The 27,059-nt window shown below is 35.5% G+C and overlaps 1 protein-coding gene across 3 annotated transcripts in view; it reads right to left on the bottom strand.

Annotated features, from left to right (window-relative positions):
• LOC126973692 (neurogenic protein mastermind-like) overlaps positions 1-27,059 on the bottom strand; it is a 92,176-nt gene that overhangs the window by 53,680 nt on the left and 11,437 nt on the right. For 2 of the 3 annotated variants that reach the window (XM_050821014.1, XM_050821012.1), the window contains exons 2-3: positions 22,287-22,503; positions 97-840 (exon numbers count right to left, since the gene is read on the bottom strand). In XM_050821014.1, coding sequence (XP_050676971.1) covers positions 97-840; positions 22,287-22,503 — 961 coding nt within the window. The remainder of the gene's footprint in view (positions 1-96; positions 841-22,286; positions 22,504-27,059) is intronic. The other variant, XM_050821013.1, reaches the window with a different exon arrangement.

Below are 27,059 nucleotides of genomic sequence, written 5' to 3' on the forward strand. Positions count from 1 at the left end.
CTAATTTTGACAGGTATTGTGATCACTTACCGCGAGGTGTTTACTGTTTGAACAGTCGGTTAATCACTATCATAAAAGATAACAGTATCAACGTACCTGTAGGTTATGATGTGGCTGGGACAGATGTAGCTGCTGCTGTTGGCTCATGTGCAGATGCTCCATGGGCGGCGGGTTCGGCCGTGGTCTATAGTTGTTATACCCTCGGTAGCGAGCCCAATCACCCCCCGTGGCTTGCTGGTGCTGCTCAGCCATGTGCTTCAGCGTCTGCGCCGCCGGCGACATCTCTCCAGCCCCGTACGGCCTCGGTGCCGGCTCCCCTTCAGGTGGTTCCAAGCTGCCAATATTGCCACCATTGAGTTTCCCCCCGACTAAGTCAAAATCTTTCATAAACTCGGGGTATTCCGATATTTCTGTAATGAGATCTTCAAAGGTGTCGTCCCCGTCGTCTTCGCCGATGAGATCCGCGAGGCCAGGGAATGCGGAGGCGGCGTCACGCTCGAGAGCAGCTGCGCATTCATCGAGGCCAACGAATTCATCATCAGCTATTTCTGATTTACACTCAGCTTTGCACTCGCGTTCGCAGTCGAGGGGAGAGGGGACTCTAGGAGGCTGGGTCGGCGGCGGAGAGCCTGACGTCTTCACGGCGTTGGCAAGGGCTTTGACAGTCACGTTAGTGGATATCTGTTGGGGCTGCGAATCAGCCGCGGACGTTGTAAATTCTAATTGCTGAACTATTTCCACGGAGAACTTGGTTAGGGCTTCGCCAGTTCCACTGCTGCCAGTATTGCCACAGTGTATTTTCGCCGGTGGCTCGTAATCGCCGCAACCGAATTTTTGTTGCTGCAACAATAAACAAATATATTTTATTATATACCCACATATTATGTACATTTTAACAACAAAACAATTAACATGACGATTCGCACTAAATGGATAATTATCTACTGTATTTAATTGTGTGCTTTACTATTTTTCATGTAAATTAATGCTAATTATCGGAGCATTTGTATGTTTCAATTTAATTTAACCAAAATGCTGGTAGATTAATTGCTAAATTCTTTAATAGATTCAAAGTCAAAGTACAATTCTTTGACATTTTATTTCTTTTTCTATACAACCTTTTAGAAAGCCACACTACACAACTAAACTAATTGAATTTTGAATGCAAGAAAAAACAATTCTCATTTAGTATTAAAGTAATAAATCTTTTAATATGAAAATGATCTTTCGTATGTTTGTGTCAACAAAAATCAAATTTAATATATTTCAATAATAGATTCTTTTATATTAGAGTGTTTTTTATTAAAATGGTTTCAAACTTTCAACCGATCACCATGAAAACTGGTATTTACATATTCATAAACAAGAAGATATCTTTCGAACTATGCATATTTCTATAACTTTTTTTTAATAATAATAATTGACGATATTATGTATTTTATATTTATCGCACTCATAGAATTACAATATACTAGGGATTAATATACACAAGCAAAAAATGCGAGAAAAACGAATATCTCTAACAGTACAGCGAGATAGAAAAGGTAAGCGAATCTATTGTTACTGTAACCGATTTTGATTGACAAGTCGTAAAAAGTCAGCCAAGCTTGATATATCAGCTCCGTGGTAATTTGAATAATTGGTGACGCATTGTTGGGACGTCAGGTCATCTATACGATTTTTTTTATGATAGTAAGGGACGAGACAAGTAGGACGGTGGCATTACAGTTGCGCTCGTCACCTAGAGACATAAGATGTTAAGTCTCGTATACCCAGTAATTTCACTAGCTACGGCGCCCTACAGACCGAAACACAGTAATACTTACACATTACAGTTTCACGGCAGAAATAGGCGCCGTTGTGGTACGCATAATCTAGACAGCATCCTGTGCAAAGTAGCCTCCCACTGGTAAATTATTCGCAAATTTTCATGTTTTTCGCCACAGCAATTTAGATTCTACGTTTATATAACAGTGACACAATCAGGACAAGTAAATTTGTATGTATAGAAGGAGTGATACATTGAACGGTTAAGCCAAATTAATCCCACACCAACAGAAGTATTGATATACTTCAATGAACAAAACATAACGAAATAACGTTGAAAATATCGGATGTAAGTGTAAAGTGTAAACGTTCAACTTCCGGACAATAACAGGTTTCACTTCCAGCTTGAAATCAACTGCGGATATCGAACGAAAGCAAACTCTACAAATATATGTCCCAGCCTAGCGGAACTCTCTTAGAAAAGAGCGATTCACTCGATTGTATGAAACGTGCCGTCATTGATGGATAGCCGAAATCTCGTCAACGTGAGACATAAGATGTTAAGTCTCATTTGCCCAGTAATTTCACTAGCTACCGTGTACTCGCCAAGGATGGTGTTACGCTATGCATTAGTGTGCCACAATCGCATAGGAGATGGAGAGGCGTTTCATCGGCCTCAGGGCAAAAATCTGCAAGTTTTTTCATTTTCGTTTCCGATCACACTGAATCTTGTTGAGGCGACAGTGCTCAGTTAACATCCTGAACTTTATGCACAGGTTTTTCCTGATCAATGATAGGACTTCATTCGCGTTTCTACTCTTGAATGCCATAACCATATACATAGGTATATAAAAATTGCAAAATCAGATGAAGAAAGAAAAAACGTGACCCTTTTGAACTTCGTCGTATAAAATAAATCGCGAAAACAGTCATTAATGAGAACAGTTTATATTAAGTTAGCACGAGGAGCTTGATATAGCCGTCACGTGTTCAAGTGCTACGCGTAACAAAACCATAGACTATATAAGTAGGACAGACAGACCTATTCTTAGAGCCACTGTAAATTTTTTAGAGAATCGTGTATCTCATGTTATTCTGAGATTCCGTCAAAAACATGTTATCAGCTTAGTATTTTCAAGAGAATTTAATTCGAGTTTTACATTTAATAAAAGAAATTATCTCTCTTTACTGGACTTTTTAAACAAACGAGTAAATTGGGACTTATATACAGTACAGTTATATAAATTGATATATCTATCATAGACGTCATCTTTTTTAGATAATATTTTACTAATAGATCTTTACGTTCTATTTGCTTATTAATAAAGTAACGTTATAGTGCTTCTTCTTTTTTTCTTCTTTTCAAATTCGCGCGTATCTTGATTTTATAATTTTTGTTTTATTTTATATTATTGTTTTCTCGGTGTCACGGAAGCAAAGACTGTGCATGTTGTGACACCTTAATTTGTTGTAAATTCAACTCATTATTTGTTAATATTTGATATTATATTTAAAGCGTATCAGAATGTAACAACTACTGGTTGTCCTATAATTAAATAAATAACGCACATACATGAATCGTACTTAAAGTATCGTAAATCCTACAAATTTATGCTCCGTCTAATCTTCAATAAGTCTCAAAGCCAACGAACGTGTACGCCGCATCGTCGAGTAAGCACTAAGCAGCATGTTCACATAACGCGTACATTCGCCCAACTAGTCAACAACACACGTCTATTTAAAGAAATTGATTAACACCAGCGCAATCGAACAACAATCCTCTCAAACGAACGACTTAATATGAAGCATATTTCTGCCGTGCAAGCAACTACCGAAGACTCATTCGTCATTTATCTGCAATAGAAGACATTAAATTATCTTATATCTTTAAACGAGCAATTCTTGTATATATATAATCTGAATCTCGGAAACGGCTCCAACGATTTTCATAAAATTTAGATACAGGGGATTTCGGGGGCGATAAATCGATCTAGGTTTAATTTAAAAAAATGTAGTTTTATCCGTATTTTAATGAGAAATAGCTACAATAACATTAGAATACAAAGGTAAACTTGGCCACTATATACAAGACTATAATAGCTCAGATGGGACATTGGGTGACCCGGAAAGCAGAAGACCCCGGTTCGAATACAGATGTCCTATTAGATTTTTTTGTTCAAGTTTTCTACATTCTTTAAAATCCGAGCAAGGCTCGGTCGTCCAGATTTTATTATATAAATGATAACTAAGGAGTTGTTTAAGTGCCTTACAAAATATGGTCATATTAAAAGGATAACATTTAACTTAATTACTAAAACGGTGATACAGAAATAACTGGTGAGCTTGGGAAAGGGAAACACTCCCATCTAGATAATATATATGATATAAGTACAAATCTACATGACCAAATTCAAATATTTTTATTCAAAATAGGATGTGACATCACTTATTGAAAGTCAAAAACTACCACTCCAAAAAGAATGCCTTAGACCTGAGAAGAAAGGGGCGCAGACTCAGCGGGCTTTTTTTTCTAACATCAACAAATATGTTTACAAAGTAATAATGTAGAATTAAACTAATTATTTAATAGCCTGAGGGCGGTCGCTCAATTCCCAATCTGTGGAATAATTAAGAAAGTCATTTATGTTATAGTAACCTTTACCACACAACGTTTTTTAACAATTCTTTTGAATATCGACTCGACTTGGCGTAGTAAGCATAACGAGTATATGTTTTTTCCTTTTGGTAAAGTACGGAAAACATGACATCCGTCACTTTCATATTATATTATCCCAAAAAAAAAATAACTGATGTCTTCTGGCTCCTTAACTGTGATACCACAGTTTTGGGACTAGGACTGGATCTAGCACAATTTTGGGGTGTACCTAGCCATATTCGGAAAAGTTTGAAAGGCATATTTGGTATGATTTGTAGTTATTTTGAGTACGGTTCGTAAATATATGTGATATGCAGTATTTTTTTTTGTTCGCCTATTTTCCAGAGTTTGTCGGACTTTTAGGGGAGTAATATGCAGGTGTAATAATAGAACGTAGATTAAGAGACACTAATAACTAATATATTATCAAAAGTCACGTAGGTCCATTGTGTTTTCGATTTTAACATATACTTTTATCTGACGCTCTTATGGTGAAGGAAACATCGCGAGGAAATCCAAAACACACCTGCACAGCGAAAACGTTCTGCGTGAAGTTGCGTGGCCGACTATAACAATCACAGTCTTAAGAGAGGCTGGAGAAAAGGGCTGTTTACACAGAAAATAGCGCCTAAAAACGCGAGTTACCGAAAATAGAGTTGCGTAGAAGAACTTATAGGAAATCCCAGCCCTTCTTTTAAATCATATAGCAACATAGCCTATTGAATATCTTAATATATATAAATCTCGCGTCACAATGTTTGTCCTCAATGGACTCCTAAACTAATGAACGGATTTCAATGGGGATTACTTCATGGAGTGCAGTTTAGTCCAACTTAAGAGATAGGATAGTTTTTATTTCGATTTGGGATCCATAATTATTTTTATTTCCAATATTTGTTTTGTTTGGACATATTTTCTGTGAGAGTATTTTTGACGCGCGGTTTGACAGTTCTGCTGTGAAACAATTTCATTATAACAACAAGGAGCATATTATTATGTTACAATGAAAAAATATTGACAAATTCATCAAAAACGGTATTTTATTTATTATGTACAGAACAACGTCTGTCTGGTCAGCTAGTAATATTATACAATTTAAGTTGGCCTGCGTAGAACCAGACAAGAACCATGCATCAATATCGTCTATATAATCTACTGTACTATAGTAAGCCTTCTTTGTCAAAGATGCTTTAATATATTTCTTGAATTTGTGAGCCCCAGTTAAGTTATCAAACTAAAATTTCAATCAATAGAAATATATTTATGTACCATAGGGAGTGACAATAACATAACATATTGCAACAACACTCGGAAAACGTCCTGAAGGCATCAGTTCGTAAAGGGGCTATGATATGGGGAAAAGAACTTATAGAAACTCCCAGCCCATCTTTTAAATTATATAGTGACTAATTACCTTATTGATAATAGTCTGCTAACTCAAAGCATTGCTAATTCTCACTCTGTCTTCTTCTATTGACCTACGTCAGAATGAGAAAAAACACTCCTTAGCGGCTGTTAAAAGTTAGCGGACCATTATGAATAAGGGGGTAAGCCTATATCTAATATATAAAATTCTCATGTCACGGTGTTTGTAGTTAAACTCCTTCGAAACGGCTTGAACGATTCTCATGAAATTTTGAGTGCATATTGGGTAGGTCTGAGAATTGGACATCTATTTTTCATCCCCCTAAATGTTAAGGGTGGTCCACGCCAATTTTTTTTTTTAATTTTTTTGGATTTTTTTTTAAATTTGTTTGATTATGAGTCAGCATTAAAAAATACATACAACTTCAAATTTTCACCCATCTACGATCAACAGTAACTTTTGTATCGAGATTTTAATATCGGCAATACAACGTTTGCTGGATCAGCTAGTTTATATATATATTTCTTCTGTACGTGTGTTGACAGTGAACTCCACCTAAACGGCTGGACCGATTCGAATGATTTTTTTGTGTATGTTCAAGTCGATTCGAGGATGGTTTAGATTCACAATTGAACTACCTCCAAAACGGTTGGACCAATTTAGATGAATTTTTGTGGGTTTCAGTAAATTCGAGATTGGTTTAGATCCTCAATTCTGTCCATATATAAATCTCCTGCCCATGTGTATGTATGTTAGTGAGCTCCTCCTAACGGCTGGACTGATTTTTCAAATTTAAGACGTGTGAACAGGACAACGTCTGTCGGGTCCGCTAGTTTAATATAATATTATACAATTTTAGTTAGCCTGTGCAGAACCAGACAAGAACCATGCATCATTATCCTCTATATAATCTTTTATACTATAGTAAGCCTTCTTTGTTAAAGAAACTTTAATGTATTTTCTAAATTTATGCTCAGTGAGGCCCAGTATGATAAATCAAAAGGTTCATTTTCACGCTAAAAAAAGCAACAAACGAACCAACACGAGCCGCAAATTCGGTAACAGTTACATCACAACGTGTCACGGTGACGATTTGACCTCGACTGACCGGTTCATTTTACTTCATTCATACTCAAAATGTTTACACGGAATACAAATTCAAAGTTGCAATACTTATTACCTAACTTTGTCACTATTTTATTTTCTATTCTTGCAGATAGATTATTGCTATATTTTAGAGTTATTATAGAAAACCAATTTAGAAAATAGAAAAAAAAATTTAAAATTAACACCAATTCCTGACTTAAAATGAAAGGTGAAAATACACAAACAAAAATCTTATTTTGCAAATTGAAAAATGGAATAATTTTATTCAATTTTTTTATTTATTTATAAAACAGTAGGTATACAAAGTTAAAACTAAAGATATTGTACTCGCCAAACTTTAACGATGATGGCGAGATAACGCTCTTATTTAAAACAATACTTTGTACAATGAACTCTCAACAAATCTAATAAATATATACCTATATATACAGATTATATTAAGAACTTATAATATATTATAAATATTAACCTCATCACACATTTTCTAAAAGTAAGACTTTTTTACGTTTGTTTTTTACACATCACTTGCTAATTTTTGGTGTTTGCCTGAGTAATTGTACATTATTAAAAATCTTTGGTAATATACAGTTAGTTAGTCGTTCTCTATAATAATTTTTAATCTTTGGCTGATATAATTGTCTCTTACACATTTTGTGTCATAAAGATTTTTTTACATTAAATTTATGTTCATCACTAAAATAATATTCTAATCCTATTAAATACCAAAATTTCTTATCCATCGGTAATATATTGCAAGTTTGAACGAAATCTGGCCGTTTAAAGTGGGTCAAAATCGCGTCCAAATGTGCCGGTGACAAACAAACATACATTCAGGTGAAGCTAATAAAAAGTGTAACATTAGAGAAAGTTTTGAGTAAATGCAATCTAATAAAAAACAATAGATTAAACCTGCAATATAATTTTCGTGATAAGATTGTGACCGAATATTGTTATTACATATATCTAATTATAGATAGGTCATATAGCTATTACTTCTTCAAATAAGGCACCTAACATTTTCATCGTTTAATGACTTTAATGTACGCATTCAACGCCAATGCAGGGCTCAAAAAAAGTATTACAAAAATTCGTATAGTCCGAGGTATAGGCTCTAAGACGTATCACGATTTCTTCATTTGAGACTTCAGCCACGCTTTCTTTAGTAATCTGAATAAGCGGATACGATATCATGATCGCATCAGACATTTTCGGCGAAATTTTTCCATTACAAAATGTCATGACGTACCTGTAGGTTCATTGGTCTTTAAGCTATTTTTTGTTAATGAAAATAGGGGAAGAGACGAGCAGCTCTTTCATCTGATGGTAATTAATACACCCTGCCCATTACAATGCAGTGCCGCTCAGGATTCTTGAAAATCTCAAAAATTCTGAGCGGCACTACAATAACTGCGCTCGTCAACTTGAGACGTAAGATGTTAAGTCTCATTTATCCAGTAATTATACTACCTACTGCGCTCTTCAGACCGAAACCAAGTAATGTTTACACATTTCTGCTTCACGGCAGAAACAGGCGTAGTTGTGGTACCCATAATCTAGCCGGCATCCTGTGCCAAGGAGCCTCCCACAGGTACTTTATATCAGGTACTGATTTGAACCTTCTGTTTCCAATGCTTCAGGACCATTGTCTCAGTTCACTTGAGGCGCATTTTGAGTTCGGATCATTTTTCCCTATCTTTGCCCTGATCGATCCAGTTTCTCCCCACCGCCTGCACGATGTCACCTGTCCATCGCTGCTTTGGTCTACCAGAGCTTCTTTTAGTGGTCCTTTCCATTTGGCGGTCTCTGTTGTCCACCTTCTGTCTGTGTAGGGTGCAATGTGGCCAACCCATTTCCACTTCAATGTTAGCGCGTGTTAGGAAAACGGACCTTCATCATCATCAGCCGGAAGACGTCCACTGCTGGACAAAGGCGGCTTTGGGGGAGCCGAAAGATTTCCACGACGATCGGTCCTGCGCTGCCCTCATCCAACGTATTCCGGCAATCTTGACCAGATCGTCAGTGCTTACCATTCGAGGACTTTACGGACGGAAAACAACGGACCTTACTTGATCAAAATCTGTGGCTTTCACGTCACCACACGTCACGCTCCATCATTGTATAACACAAAGGTGTATGTTAACACGCGATAAACATTGTATATGATATTGTTTATGTATTGGTACCTCTCTGATTAGTTACCTTATCAATCACAGTACGTTTCGCGCACAGGAGCATGTTAATCAATTCATTGACATTTATTTTATACTAGCTGACTCGACAGACGTTGTTCTGTAGATAGTAAAAAAACACTGTTGTATAGGAATTTGCCAATTATATTTCAAAACATCAAAAATTATTTCGTAAAACAATGCTCCCTGTTTTTATGGTGAAATTGTTTCACAGCGGAACTGTCAAACCGTACGTCACTAAATTCTCTCATAGAAAATATGTCTATACAAAACAAATATTGAAAATAAAAATCATTATGGGTCCAAAATCGAAATAATCTGTTCATTAGTTTAGGAGTCCATCGCGGACAAACAACGTGTCACGTAATTTATATATATTAAGAAGATAGATCATCGTATAAAAATATTATCTGTGTTAAATCATGTGTCGAAGGTCAGACATGGGGCTCACTGGTTAGAAGGTGAAGCGTCATTGATTACGTCTCCGAAACTGATTCATTTAATATTTTGGCTCGATAAAATACCGCCGTCTTGATTCACTTGCACCAGCACTTACACGAGAGAGTTTTTCAACCCAGAGCAATACTGTATTATAATGGGCTTCGTGTAGCAATTGTCTTGTCACTTATGCTCATAAAAAAAACAATATGTGTCAATTACTTATGTGTTCAATGCAAAGACTATCGCAAGTCACCAAGAGACCGTAGTCTGTAGTGTTCATTTTCACCGACGGTACTCCGCGTGAGAGTGAAACACGAGAATGTTTTACTTATACGTGTGAACTAGTCATCTGTAGAGATTGAAAATAGAAGTTTTTTTTTCTTTCAATAAGGGAACATAATAATATAGTTATTATAATTTTGCCCCACCTGCATTACAAGTTTGCCTTAACTTAGACTAATAAGTAATTATACTTTAAAAAAGTCAGCCGGATGTCGCTCTTTTATATCCTGGTCCCATGAAATGACGCTCTGTGATTGGTCGGCTGTTGAGACGTAATACCCCCGGAAGAGATACGTAACAAAGGTGAAGGAACTAAATTTGTTTGTTCATTCAACAATGTAAACATGTTATTTTTGTGTTTTATTATTTCTAATTGCTCTAACACATTCAAGCGAATTCAATAAATTTTCTTTTGTCAATAGGTTTCCTTTGTATTCAATAATATAGCGTGATTTATTTGTAGGATATACTATTATAATGTTGCACATAGTTGCATTATAATACTTCCGCAAAGTAACGCCAATAGAGATATTTATGAAGACTCTATCATATTATTAAGTTACAAGTTTAATCAATGTAAGATATAGATATCTTACACAATAACAGTTATAAGTAACAATTATCAAACGTGTTAATACTTACGGCCGTTATCAATAACCAATCTATCCTTAGTTTAACTTACTAGAGGTGGACAAATCTATCATTATACATTTCAATAACATATCGACAGATAGCATTGGACTATAACTATATTGGACATAGCTATGGATAGATAAGATCTTGACATTAAACCAATCGGTGATAGCAAAATATCCGTAACTAGAGATACGCTATTGAAAACGGCCGTTAGTCAATACCGTATTATCTCCACAATAATGTATAGTTATGTCCTTTTATAACATTTATTCTATTCTTCCTATTGGGGGTTCTGTGGTTTATAAGTTCTAAAAACTTTGAAATAGTCCGGTCAAACTAGACATTCGAAGGTAGGTATATATTATCTCAGAAACGGTGGCTCGTAGGAGAAAAATAATTATGTATTTTTTATAGATCATCTTATGATCTGTCGGGGGTACTTTTATGATAAAATTTACCGATTCACGCTGAAAATCGCGAAAAACTATTTTTTTTGACCTTTGAACCTCGAGTAAATTTTTTTCCATACAAGGGAATAAAAATTTTATTTATAATTATATTTTGAACAATTTTACTGATTTATAGCTTGTTGTGAATTTATTCACCTTCTCTCTCATTTTTTGGTCTAGATTGACCGGACTAAATATTACATTACACCTAATGTAAATAAAAAATTACTGTCAATATTTTTAATACGTTTTCGTATTAATTCGCGTGACTTCTATGGGCCAACGTACTGCTAGACAACCAATGCATTGCTCAAAATAGAGTACTGTACACCTCTAATTTTTTTCGACGTTTTCACATGGCGTGCACTGCTTTTCTAGTAAGGTAGGCACGGTGGATTTAACTAATCGTAGTTGAGCTTTGGAATATGAAAATATTGCTTACCGTAGGTAAGTAGTATCTAGCGTAAGGAAAAATATTACGAGTGGATGTCCAATAGAAGTTTCGTTATAAAATAACGGGTTGGCACTGCCTAAGTGCCTCTATGATATGAAGACACATATAGCCGAATGTTTAGTGACCCTGACTACTAAGCTAGAGGTCCCGGGTTCGAATTCCGGTAGGTGCAATCATTAATATAATGAATATAGATGTTTGTTTCCGAGTCATGGATGTTTACATGTATTTATGTATATTTAAGTAAGTATATCGTATTAATTATATCGTTGTCTTGTACCCATAGTACAGATAATTTGTGTAAAAGTGTGCCAATCTTATTATTATGATATGCACGCCTATATCAATATATTTCTGCAGACATCCCGACACAATTGAATACCTTAGAAAGTGCTTAGTTGAACGGTTGATTACACAGCAACAGAGCCGCTAGAGAACAGAATGACTGGAGGTCAGCGCGGTGAGTGGCGCGAGACAATGCGAGGTGATGCTTGCGAAACTGCGCATTTTACAACCAGATACGTGGCCCTTCAACGTGTATTTGCAAAGTCTTAGCAAATATTATGCACACAAATAAAAGGCATAAAAGGCATTTATTTTTTCAAAATTGATTCTATTTCTAATATACTAAATACTGCTACCGCTTCGGAAACAAATGGCGCTCTGAGAGGGAAGAAGCGGCACAAGAAACTCTCCCAGCATTCTTTTATTGCGCTCTTTTCAATAAAAATATACAAATGAAACTGAAAACAACATTTAATGAACGTTTATAAGATAATATTTGGACGACCGAACCTTGGTCGGATTTTTATGAATGTACAAAATTTGAACAAAAAAAACTAATAGGACATCTGTATTCGAACCGGGGTCTTCTGCTGTCCGGATCACCCAATGTCCCATCTGAGCTATTATAGTCTTGTATATAGTGGCGAAATTTACCTTTGTATTCTAATGTAATTGTAGTTGTTTCTCATTAAAACACGGATAAAACTACATTTCGATCGATCGATTTCTCGCCCCCGAAACTACCTGTATACTAAATTTCATTAAAATCGTTGGAGCCGTTTCCGAGATTCAGATTATACATATACAAGAATTGCTCGTTTAACAGTATAAGTGGAATACCGCAAAAAGAATAAGATTTTATAATCGATACATCACTCGAACGGTTGGCTCAGTTGTAAAGAGCGCTCGCAGGGATCGCGAGAGATCGCGGGTGCGATTCCCGCATCGTTCACAACGTCGGACAGTTAACCTCTATTTTGAGTAGTGCACGCACATTAAAACAAAGTGAAAGTGGACTAGATCACTTGGCGTCTTCTACCGCATTTATCACAGGGAGTTTTCCGAAGAGCTGTTTCACCTGATTCCTTCCGCCGAAACCGGAGGCTCCGTGGTGAGACTCAACGGTTCAACCTATTGCGTCGCCGAAGCTTTTGGGATGGATAACATTCTAGGTCGCGTCAACGACTTTATATCTGTTTCAATATAATAAACTCTGAGCCAAGTTACCTTGCGAAATATCGCTGTGGCATCTCCAGAATAAACCACCCAATTTGACCATAACGAGAATAGCAGAGAAAGATGATCTCTTGAAATTTTTCCATCTTCTCTTCAGAAACATACAGAAAAATACCGTTACCAACAATAGATACTTACATGTCCTTTTAAAAAGTTAACTAAAAAGCAAGTCAATTCTATTTCCTAATATGGGATTATTGGGGTTGGGCAGGTTATCAAATTCAAATTCAAAAACACTTTATTCATGTAGGTCACAGAAATCACACTTATGAATGTCAAAAAAAATATAAAAATATTGTTTCTTATTGAATTTACCGCTACTTCGTAAAGGGTTGAGTTAATGAGAAGAAGTAGCAAGAAACTCATTGCCACTCTTTTAAGTCAAGATTTACAATTTAGTTGTTTTACAAATCATTTCAATTACAATATATGCAAAGTGACGCAACAAAAATACTCAAATGTCAAAAACTTAAAGGCTTACATGAGTAAGTCAAAAAAAGAAAAAAAAAGTTAATTAATACTTATAAACAGATGTAGAGTATACTTGTAGATGGAACCAAAATCTGATAGTTGAAGAAGATACACCAAGATTTACGGATGATTCGTCACGTGAACGGTTGGCTTAGTTGGCAAATCAAATCATATCAAAATCTCTTTATTCATGTAGGTCACGGAAATGATACTTATGAAACTTTTTTACTCAATCTACCACTACTTCGAAGAGGGTTGAGCTAATGAGAAAAAGTAGCAATAAACTCATTGCCACTCTTTTAAATCAAGATTTACATTTTCATCGTTTTACAAATCATTTCAAGTACAATATAATATGTAAAGTGATGCAACAAACATACTCAAACGTCACTTAGTTAATGCCTTACACGAGTAAGTCAAAAAAGTAAATGTAAGTTAAACAAATGATTTAGGCCCTCTTTAGTGTTAATTCCGCCAATATTTGTTTCTAAAATCAATTCGACACGTGTTTCGCCTCTACACGAGGCATCCTCAGGACGTGTTGTCTCGCCAAATGCGCATTTAGGAATAATCATCCCGAAAAATCACACTTTGCGAAACATTTAATTGATACAGGTCACTCACTCGGAAACAATAATAATTTTAATATTTTACATATATGTGAAAAAGGATTCCGCTTAAATGTGTTAGAGCAATTAGAAATAATAAAACACAAAAATAACATGTTTACATTGTTGAATGAACAAACAAATTTAGTCCCATCACCTTTGTTACGTGTCTCTTCCGGGGGTAATACGTCACAACAGCCGACCAATCACAGCGCGTCATTTCATGGGACGAGGGTATAAAAGAGCGGCTTCCGGCTCATTTGATTCAGTCTCGTGCCAGATTTTGGCGAGACAACACGTCCTGAGGATGCCTCGTGTAGAGGCGAAACACGTGTCGAATTGATTTTAGAAACAAATATTGGCGGAATTAACACTAAAGAGGGCCTAAATCATTTGTATAATTATGGATTTCCGCAAAGTAACGCCTAATTCAATAAATGTAAGTTAATACAAAATAAACGTTATTGAGTACAATAGCTGCATCATCCACACATACCGTAAACAAGTAAAGGCATTTTGCGAGCATTTTATGCGCGATTATTTATAAGATGATTAAAAACGGATGGTTTTTAGTCGGTACGGGGTATCCGCTTAAGCGACATATGAGCTTGACATATTATGTCAGCTTGATGTGTTAACAAGCGCTACCAACGTCATGAACTGCCATAAGATATCCCAATTAATAATAATTACATTTATTTAACTGATGTTAATATTTAAATGCTATTTAATATAATCATCACTATGATTACAAATAACTATAATAAATAGCACATAATATTTAGATCTTTAGTTAACTTGATTCGTGTAAGTTGGTTGGAACAGTTGGTAGCATCATCACGGTATACGGTCGTGCCTTATAGAAGCCAGAGCGCTAAGTTCGAGTAGACACTATGCCCTTATTGTCTTTTAATGTTTAATAATAAGTATATATTGCAATAATTCTAAGTGGAAACTTTATAATACAGATGTAACAGTTTTATTATGTACGTTTAAATTACCAACACCTTCTACACATATTACCCCATTTCGGGGTAAATTTATTTTCCTCCTCTCAAAAGAAAAAAACATCTTATTTATTAATGTGTGCTGTTGGCAACCCTAGCGGGGAGTGACGAGGAGGGCTCCCGGGATGCGGTGGCAGAGGGCAACTCAATTGACGATGGGTTGACTTCCGGCCGCTGTAATCGTGACCGTGCCCGCTCGCGAGCACGTGCTCGATTCGTTAATTACATCTGCCGGGAGTGTACTGTATGGAGCGACTTATACGTCATTATACGTGGCTGTTTCAAGACGCTAAGCGTGTTAATACTCAATTATATCACTTTTAAATGAAATAATAATTAATTAATAATCTTTATCTTATCCCTACTGATATTATAAATGTGAATGTAAGTTTGTTTGTTACGCTTTCACGCCTAAACCGATTTTGATGAAATTTTATAAAGAGATAATAATAATAATAATATTGACACACTTTTTACACAAATTATCTTGCCCCAAGTTAAGCATATATGGCCTGTGTTATGTGTTACAAGACAATGATATATTTAAAACAATATACTTACTTAAACATACATAAATTTATATAAACATACATAAATACATTTAAACATCCATGACTCGGAAACAAACATCCATATTCATCATATAAATGCTTGCACCTACCGGGATTCGAACCCGGGACCTCTAGCTTAGTAGGTAGGATCGCTAACGACTCGGCTATACAGGTCGTCAGAGATAGACTGCAGCATGGAAAAGAACATAGGCTACCTTTGATTGCGACAAAATAAATGGAGGAGTTGAAATAGGGGATGGAAGTGTGTATGGGATTTCTTCATTTTCGGAGATAAAACCCCATAACCTTTTTATTTAGCCACTTAATAAGTAGCACGTTATAGATATTTGTTCGAGGATTTAGGGATGAAATAGGATATATATATTACTATACTATATAATTATATATATATAGTTCGTAGGGAAATACTATTAAAGAGACTGTCCACAATGACAAGGGATATCCACTGTATCATATAAGAGCACTGCCAGCAGCGGAAAGAGCAGTTTGTATGTGTATATTATTTGAAAAATTGTAATTGTAAAAGTATCCTAAAAAATTTAAATGCTGCCCAAAGTAACTATTCCCCGCGGACAAAGTCGCGAGTAAAAGCTAGTATATTATAAAATTATCGTGTCCCGGTTTTTGTTACCAAACCCCTCCGAAACGGCTAAACCAATTTGTTTCAAAATTTGTGTGTATATCGGATTGATCTGAGAATCGGCCAACATCTATTTTTCATACCTCTAAATATATTTTTTTGTTACAATTTTTTTATTATTATTTTATTTATGATTCGTCTTGGATCAACACCTATTTTTGTATCGCGTTTTATTATGTTATTCTATGCCATCCACAGATACATACAATAGATGATGGCAATCGAATATAATGAATATTGTAGTACGATAAATTTTATGTACGATATATTTGGTAGGTCTGAGAATCGATCGTCACCTATTTTTTATATCCTAAAAATTTTAATTATTGATTTTTCTTTTTAATACTTTATATGGCAATACGTTTGCTGGGTCAGCTAGCAGATAAGTATATATAAATCCAGTGTACTGTATGTTAGTTTCCAATGAACTCTAAGGATGGAGGGCAGTTTAGTCCAACTTGAGAGATAGTTTCGATTTGGGACCCATAATTATTTTTAATTCCTACATTTGTTTTGTATGCACATATTCTATGAGAGAATTTTTATAGCCGGTTCTGCTGTGAAACAATTTCACTATAACAACAGGAAGCATATTTTACGAAATAATTCTTGATGTTGTGAAATATTATTGACAAATTCATAAAAAAATAGTACTTATTTTATTTAGGTCTTTAATGGTTCAATCCAATTTATAGCTGATGTGTTTTATTTCGTTCGGGGTGTAAACATTGAGGGAACTTTTATGAGAAAATGTAACGAGACCAGCACAACTTTCACCAGGTGTTTACCAAAGTGATCCGCCATGCCTCATACAATGCGATGCTGCTCAGGATTCTTAAACCAAAAAACCAAAAATTATGGCGTTTCATTTGATTTATATCTAATTTTTAAGTATATAGTAGAAATAAAAAGATAAAGCTGTAAATATTGATTCAAAAGAGTTGCAATGAGTTTCTTGCCACTTCTTCTTCTTATTAAAGCTCAACCCTCAAAGACGGTGCATATTAAAAGAAAATAAAAACTTAACATTCATATGTCATTTCCTTGATCTAAGTACATGAATAAAGCAATATTGATTTGATTTGAATAGAATTTTTGTTGTGAAAGGACAAAATGTGAGTTGGCTTTTTGATTTCTTCGACTTCCAGATGATTTAAATTTTGAGTAAAGTTACTACTAACATTACAATAACATACAAGTTTGTACATGTCTAAACGCAGATCCGAGCTTCACTTTCCCAATGTCAACCAGTTTTTTCTACTAGACTTTGCAATGACAATAGCTTGGTACCAATTACGTAACACGTTACAATCTCTATTCCTCTCGAGATGCAATCGAAAGTCTTACAGCTAGCTACAATGGATATTTGACGGCGACGATCTCTATCGTCGATTACGTCACAGCGGACCGATGAAAACTATTAAGGCGCGGTCATACCTCAATATTCACAAAAATTGGTGTCTAACGGCCGTTCCCAATATACTATCTACAGATAGAGATAAATTACTACTTTCTACTGTCAATAATCTGAAGCTGTCCCAATATATCCGATAAGTCGTTATTATCGCCTTATATCAAGCCACTAGTAAGCTATACGTCGTCCCATTGACAGACAGTGTGCACGGATAAGGTGAGTTACCGTCGGTAAGTTTATTGGGACAGAAAAGTCAACGATAGTTACGATTTATATCTCAACTAAGAGATAGACTGAATATTGGGAACGGCCGTTAGAGTCGATTACAACATAACACAATGAAAATATTCCGACGCAAAAAATACATTGCAAAAAGTAGGACTTAAAGAAAAATTTGGAAGTTGCTACCCAGAAATAAACTTTGGAGTTGAAAATATCTGAATTTTCAGCGATACCAACATTCTTTTTTGAAAGAATTTAATAGAATTAGTAATTTTCTAAAACATAAACCGAAGAGTTATTCAATTTAATATGTATATTTTGACTATATATATAATATATAAAAATGAATTGCTATTCGTTAGTCTCGCTAAAACTCGAGAACGGCTGTACCGATTTGGCTAATTTTGGTCTTGAATTATTTGTGGAAGTCCAGACAAGGTTTAAAAGGAAATTAATAAATATGAAAATGCTCGGAATTAAATAAAAACAACGATTTCGATTTTTCTTTCATGTGGCCCCCGTCGTTCAGAAATCAAATTAAAATAATAGTTAATAATGAATAACTAATTAGATCATAACTGTGTGTGTCTGTCAATATCAAATTGAAACCATATAAATAGCCAGCATTTCAGGAAAAATCTAAAATTATAATATAATTTCAGTCATACCCAGTATTTTTTTATTTGTTTTAATAAAAAAAGAATTCCTTTTGTTTGTTTTAAATTATCTGTGCAAAAGTTCAGATCTTTTATGTATCGATTGAGGCAGTACGAAGTCTGCCGGGTCAGCTAGTACAAAATAAAACCAGTAAAATAAATGCCCATTTGCAGCTTAGCCACATGATCAACACAATAATTGTACTGTTGGTTGTAGCGATTACAATCCTAGTCAGTCCGCGTTTTAAGAGAAAACGTTAGCTGAGGCCTTTTTCAGATTTAATCATTCTAAAACAACATACCGTCGCGCTAACGCGGGCGAGACAATCATCAGCACGGGGCCATTCATAAATTTCGTTACACGAATTTCATGATTTTTTCATCTACTGGTCCATTTGACGAGATCAAAAGAACCTAATTCAGCAATTAATTCGCGTGCTTTTCTCATGGCGATTTGTTCATCATGAACAGAGTGGAATGCTCCTTTGCACAGGATGCCGGCTAGATTATGGGTACCAAAACGGTGTCTATTTCTGTCGTGAAACAGTAATGTGTAAACATGTGTTTCAGTCTGAAGGGCGCCGTAGCTTGTGAAATTGCTGGGCAATTGAGACTTAACGTCAGACTTGAGACGTACTCAAGGTGACGAGCGCAATAGTAGTGACTCTCAGAACTTTTGGATTAAAGAGAAAATATGATCTTTCATACAGAACTGAGTTTCTGTCAATCTAGATGCCTCTGGAAAAATATCACATGAGTATCACGATAGGCCTAAGCTTTAGTCCGCTAAGAAGGCGGTTAAAGTTAAAAGTGCATATAGGTTCATTTCTATTGAAACGAAAAAAAATATTCGCAAATATTTTCGATGATGCCGGGGGCTCTGTGGTGTGAGTCAACGGTTGAACCTATAGCGTCGCCGACGCTTACAAAAAATATTATTTATTTATTTTGCATGTAAACTTTTTGGGTCACCCGATAATAAGTCGTCACTGCTGCCCATCCTTCCTAGTCTTAGGCTAAGATAAAAAAATATTGAAGTAGGCGTTACTTTGCGGAAATCCATAATTATACAAATGATTTAAGTTTTCTTTAGTGTTAATTCCGCCAATATTTGTTTTTAAACAATTCGACACGTGTTTCGCCTCTACACGAGGCATCCTCAGGGCGTGTTGTCTCGCCAAAATCTGTCACGAGACTGTCGATCTGGCACAGTCACGTGCCAGATTATGAACACTAAAGAAAACTTAAATCATTTGTATAATTAGGCTAAGATGTATAGAGCTCTCAGACTTTACTTACGTAACACTTAGCTGAATGTTAACTAAGCATAATCTTTGTTTCTATGGCCATTTGACAGCTACAATTATGCTGAGCTTAAGTCAGCCCAATGCAAGAGTCAAGTTCACGTTTTGTCACACACAGCTAAGTTTTACATAAGTAAAGTCTACATACACTTTACACATTAAGAATCTTAATACACTAAACTGTTTTTGAGGGAAAGTCTTGGCAAAATAGGTCTAACCGTTTCAGAGATTAGCCGGACCAATCGATCGAGTAAAGATTCTAATTTATAATAAATAGTTATAATAATAAATCCAGTGTCCTGATGTTTCCAGTTAACTCCTAAACTAATAATTGGATATTAATGGGGATGACTTAATGGGATAATTTTTATTTCGATTTGGGACACATAATTATTCTTATTTTCTATGAGAGAATTTATTGACGCACGGTTTGCCAGTTCTGCTGTGAAGCAATTTCCTTATAACAATCAACAACAGGGAGCATATTTTACGAAATTATTCATAATGTTATGAAATATTATTGGCAAATTCATAAAAAATTGTATTTTATGTAAGTCAGCTAGTACATTTTATAAATTGGTATTACTGTATTGATGTTACGATTATATTGTTAGGAGTTGATATTATTCCACGAAGTAGCGACTACAATGACGATATCATTTATACATTCTGTCCACGTGCAACTTGTACGCATTCACGTGCTACTAATTATACGGAGGACGAGTGAGCGTTAACATCGACAATTATTATTGTTCAACTGTTTGTTTGGATTATAATCAGTTACAATCTAGATGAAATAAAAAAAATGCTAGCCTAAGGGCCACTAGGGCTTATTAAAAAACAAAGCAAGCGAGAGAGATAAGAACATAAATTAACGAAGATACAGCAATATTTTTTTTATGATAATAAGGGACGAGATGAGCAAGACGTTCAGCTGATGGTAATTAGTACGCCCTGCCCATAACAATGCAGTGCCGCTCAGGATTATTGAAAAATCCAAAAATTCTGGGCAGCACTACAACTGCACCCGTCGTCACCTTGAGACGTAAGATGTTAGAAAATTTATTGAAGTAGGCTTCACTTTGCGGAAATCCATAATTATATAGAGTTTTCTTTAGTGTTAATTCCGCCATTCACAGTGTCTCACGAGAGTCAGTCTCGTACCAGATTTTGGCGAGACAACACGTCCTGCATGCCTCGTGTAGAGGCGAAACACGTGTCGAATTGTTTAAAGACAAATATTGGCGGAATTAACACTAAAGAAAACTCAAATCATTTGTATACGTAAGATGCTAGGTCTCATTTGCCCAGTAATTTCACTAGCTACGGCACCCTTCAGACCGAAACACAGTAATGTTAACACATTACTGCTTCACGGCAGAAATAGGCACCGTTGTGATACCAATAATCTAGCCGGCATCCTGTGCAAAGGAGCCACCCACTGGTAGATACATATATAGTAAGATAGACATGGAAAGCGAATCTATTGTTACCGTAACAGATTTTGATTGAAATATCATAAACAGTCAGCCACGCTTGGCAATAGCTCATAGTATTTTGAATATTAAACCGTTATATATTAGCCGATTATTCCGAGCTTGATATATTCGGTAGTGGTCTGTTCAGTTTTAAGGAATAAAGCATTGTTAAACAATAAGCAGGTACCCAGGTCTGCTTATTATTATCAAATAAGTCGTTTTTAATTTTTTTTCAATTAAAAGGTTAAATTTATAATTTTATACTTTTTTCTTCTTTTGTTCTGTTGTAGCCATAGTTAAGTTTTAATTTTCAAAAGTAATTAGAGAGTATTTCTAGTAATTTTTATGTGCACCATAATTGTCATACCTAAAATATTTTAGACCAACAAATATATAATATAACTTGAGACGTAGAAAATTGTATTGCATATGGTGTGGTGTACTTTAATAAATATAAGAATCTTTAACTGTATTGTCGAACCACAGCCACCTCCTCCTAATGCGGTAAAAATTTATCGCCTAAGACACAAATAACATAAAAAATATTGTACTAAACCCATGCTTTAAATCCTCTATTAAACATTCTAAAGCAGTTAGATTATTGCCAACATTAAAACACCTAATGTCCTAATAACCATTACATCATCCAAACGAGTGTTGTAATGAAATTCAGTACAACATTACATCATCCGTTTTCATAACAACACTCGTTTGGATGATATTATGGTTACTAGGACTGGCTTTTTTAATGCCAGCAGTAATCTAACTGTTTCAGAATCTTATATAGAGGATTCATATTATGGGTGTAGATAAAGTCTTGTATGCAACTGTTGATAATTAGGTATTAAAACACTCATGTGATACTATACTAACCACGTTCGGGTTTTAATACCCTTTATTACACAAAAGTTGCATAAATAAGTAATAGTATATGATAATATGACATATAATTATTATACTATTATCACATTAGTGTTTCAATACCCCTTATTACACAACAGGTGCATAAATAACTAAAAATAATAAAAAAATGTAAAGTAGCTCACACAGCTCACATGCACACTGCTGTGCAGGTTACTGCTGATGGAGGCCAGCTCGGGTTTCCGCTCCGTCTTCTTCGCTTGCCGCTTGGCCTTGCCTTCCAGGAAGCGCTTCTGCAACGCGCTGGTCTCCAGGTTCTGCTGCTCGCAGGCGCCGGTGAATGACTGGTCGAACCTCGGCACGCACTCCGTCTGCCTTCTTCTGTACGTCTCTATCCTTCGCCTGTGAAAAATTAAAGTCCACGTCAATATTGGCTTTGTTATAAGTTTTTCATATAACGCGATTTCAATGCGACGTTTTACACAGGCAGTACTCGATATAACGCGCGGAGTTCCCACATATATATTTCTGTACTGTGAACTTTATAATGATTGGTACAGTTCATAATTAGCTTCGCGTACCTTTGCACGTGTGTTAATTACGTTATTACAAAAATAAATCATTATATTAAATTTGTGAATTAAAAACCATTATAAAATAGTAAAACTAGACAAAAAATTTCAAATACCTGTTCCAAATTGTGTTTAATTATTATTGTTATTATATAGAGGTCGTAAAAACGTTCTACTGGAAATTCCCTATAATAAAATATATCCGCTTTCTTATAACGCAGAACAATTATCAATATATATATATAGGTGTAAAAAAGTATAAGAAAAGAATGTATTGACTTAGCAACTGATAGATAACTCAAGTGCAGCATTCCATCATTATCGGTTAACACCAATCGTGCATTATTCAACTAGTATTTTTTGCAGAATGTTTTTAGTGTTTTGTTTGGAAAATACATGCGTACAAACAATATTTTGACACAAAGTTTATAAGTATACACAGTAGGTAGAGCGGGCGATACTTTAATGATAGAAAAAATTTAATTCTTCAGTAGAACTACTTACTTAAGTAATTTGGTTATAAAAAAACTGCAAATATTGTCAAAATGAGTAAAATTTTCGGAAATTTCACGTGAATATCACAATTTTTCCTTAAATTAATTTTAAGTTAATTTAAATTAAGTATGAGTAGCCTAAGTAACTAGAGATGAACATGAACTGTTTGGGAGAGTGGACGGGCAAACAGACAATTCAGATTTATTTACATTTCCTCAGAAATTTTGTGAGATAACGTTACCTACCTTACATCCTTAATTCATATGAACCATATGAGCTATCCCCTGACTTCCAGCATTTCGTATAACAAAGACGCCACATAACTTTTATTTAAAACCAGGTGAGGCACACGCTAGGTGCAACATGAACAAGATTATTATCGGAGTATTTAACCGAAGGAGACGCCACGCGCATCAATGTCAGAGTTATTGATTAGTACGGAGAATTGACGCGCACCTAGAAAATTGTAGATATTTGGACCACATAGTTTTTTTTTTTATAAAAAGCAGCGACGTGAGGTTCACGATCTACTAACCAAATTTTTATGCGATGCCTCTCAGGACTTTTGAAAAACTAATCTAAGCAGCAGCAACAAAACGACACCATGAAATATGTCAAGGCTCAAGAAATTAGGAGGGAAGGTGGGAGGTTCCTTTGCACAGGATGCCGGCAAGATTATAGGTACCACAACGGCGCCTATTTCTGTCGTGAAGCAGTAATGTGTAAACATTATTGCGTTTTGATCTGAAGGGCGCCGTAACTAGTGAATTTACTGTACAAATGAGACATATATCTTATGTCTCAAGGTGACGAGCGCAATCGTATTGCCGCTCAAAATTTTTGTGTTTTTCAAGAATCCTGAGCGGCACACTGCATTGTAATCGGCAGGGCGTATCAATTACCATCATTTGAACGTCCTGCTCATCTCATCCTGTATTTTCATTAAAAAAAAATAGTAATTTCGCTACCAAAAACCCCCTTCAGTCCAAATGCATACCTATAGATCTTGCTCGCTATTGCTTGAGGACAGAAAAAGGTATCAGAGCGGTTTCATTCTTCAAAGGCGCCTCTCATAAATTATTCTGGTACATACCAAGCATCGTTAGTTACATTTTCAGTTCTTAATTGGCCTAGCTTTCATATTATATTATAAACTTTTGCTTAAGAATCCAGTAGGTTGTCTAAGGACAAAATTATATTTATGGCGGAATTTATTAGATTATTACAGATATTTGGGACATAATTTTAATGATGTATAAAAAAAACACAAACTCAATTATTTTAGGCAGAGTTTAAGGCCATCCATATGCCTTGTTCCTGATATTCTTCCTGCTATTCTACGACTTGTATCAAGCCTTCGTTTTCTTAAAACTCTTGAACTTAAAGTTTTGAGTTGTTTTAACACCCTTCATTACAGAACCATTATTATTATTTGATTTCTCCCACTTCTATATCCAAGCTTTTCTGGACGTTTCGGTAATATGTACCTGTGCCTCAACATCACTGGAGTTAAAGTTCTGCCTTCAATTTTAGTCTATACATATTCTGCTATACATACTCTCTATTTTTACACGCTTTTTATTAGCTTCAGCTGTATGACGTATGTTTGACCGACTAACCGACTCATTCAGGCGCTATTTTGACCAACTTGAAACGGGCAGATTTCGTTCAAACTTCGTAGATTTATCGAGGACTGATGACAATACATTAATTTGACAAAATTATTAAATTTTTCTAAGATTTATGTTAATTTATACAATTTTCGTCTACCGTCAATATGGCAGATATAAACACGCTTTTATAATTAAACCAAACTAAAAAATCTATAAAAAGCGTATTTTTTAGTTCTTTTTTAAACTACTATTTATTGTTTTAGACCAAAGTCGTTATGTAGGCCCTTGTTACAATTGGATGTGCCGCAATTATTATTTTTATTGTTATTTAGTTATAGCCAATTTTTAGCCGGCGCCTGTGGACAAAGAAATACTATAGACAACAGACGCATTGTCTTCAGTGAGGTTAACATAATAACAGTTGTCAATTTCGCAATTTTCTTGTTATTAGTAACATAGCCAAAATTCTCAGCAATATAGTTCTCACGCAAATCGGCACATACGCATACATATAATCTTAATACAACTACGCAAGTCCTTCAGAAGACTTAATCACTGGTCAACTAGCAAATCAATGAATTCTCGGTGTAACGCTTCGCAAAACTCTTTTTCTACGCACCTCCAAGGAAGTCGCACGCACCTTACCACCAGGAGTTCCTAAGGGACCAGCGGGGGCCCCCAACCACAGACCATCGCGTCCAGGAATACCAGGTACGTCGGCATATTATTGTAGCCATAACTGATTTCGCAATAATATAATAATCATATCTTAACCACGCACGATCAAAATTGTATTTCTTAGAGAGCGGAATGCTTGTTAAAATGATGTCGTCTCCAGTCGATTCAATACTCCATGCGATCATTCGAATCGTCCATTCGGTCGACACTCGACAGTGTTCAGACAGCCAGTCAGGCGCAAGTCGCAACTCGAACGGTCACCTTGAGCGAATGTTAATGCGGACACGCAGACGAACGAACCGACAACCGCATCAAATGTAACCAAGCTTTTTATTTATTTCAAGTAAATACTCGTATTCAAATCGTTTAATTCAAGGTTGTTGCCAAGCGCATGCCTAAGCTATTCGGCGAGATTATTTAATTTTGAATTATTTTTACGACTTTAAACGTGCGGATTTTTCGATTGATACGAGTGACTTCGTGGTATTTTTTTTTCTCGTCTTCTGGCTGTATGTATGTATCATCAATAACTCGTCATAATTGGGACGTATTTATACTGTTTCTATGAAATATATAGAATCTTCTTGGTACTTTACATTCGTAAACGAATTCGTAAACGAATGTAAAGTACCTGGGATGTGCAATACGTACATTATTGTGAACTTTTTTTAAATATTTTTTATAAGGAAAATAAGGCATGAGACGAGCAGCATATTCAGTTGATTGCCTATTACAATGCAGTGCCGCTCAGGAATCTTGAAAAACATAAAAATTCTGAGCGGCATTACAATTGCGCTCGTTACCTTGACACATCAGATGTTAACTCTCATTTGCCCAGTAATTTCACTAGCTACGGCACCCTTCAGACCGAAGCACAGTAATGTTTACACATTACTGCTTCACGGCAGAAATGTAACCCATAATCTAGCCAGCTTCCTGTGCAAAGGAGCCCCCCACTGGTAAAAATTACTTTTACCGTTTAGTTTCTTGTATGTTCTACTTACGAGCTCTACTTTTTCCGAACATATGGTAAATTCAGTAATTTAATAGAAATATTTGTAGTGACGATTCAGAAGCGCTTGGATTAAACCTATTTGAATTAAGTTTATTTGACTTTAGCGATATTTTTTGGATTCTTTGTCATTTAAAATTTTATTGTTATTAAACCTAGAGTAGGGCGGGGCTAGTTGAGCAATCTTTCACTTGAGCGTTTATAGCTCCTCAACGATACCTTGGTAAAATTAAAGTAACTTTAAATGTTGTTTTTTGTCACTCTTTTAACTGTATGTAACCCATCCACTGGCATTGCCTTCTCCTATCCATTCGTATCCATTATGAAAGTGACGCTTAAATTTGGGAAGCACAAACATAGGTGTACTGAATTTCCCTGAACAGATACAGTAGATACGTTAGTCCCTTGATCCCCAGAAATAATGGCAGCGACGTTACGCTTACACACTACTGTCTCATCCACATTCCAAATGTCTGATACACTGAATCCATGTTTGTTGAGCAACTATAGCTCAACTTGCCCCACCCCGAAATTTGAGATTATTAAGACAAAGGTAGATATGATGAAAAATCTGTTAGAATTATACGC

This window comes from Leptidea sinapis, chromosome 30, assembly GCF_905404315.1.
Source record: "Leptidea sinapis chromosome 30, ilLepSina1.1, whole genome shotgun sequence".
In the NCBI taxonomy this organism is placed as follows: Eukaryota; Metazoa; Arthropoda; class Insecta; order Lepidoptera; family Pieridae; genus Leptidea; species Leptidea sinapis.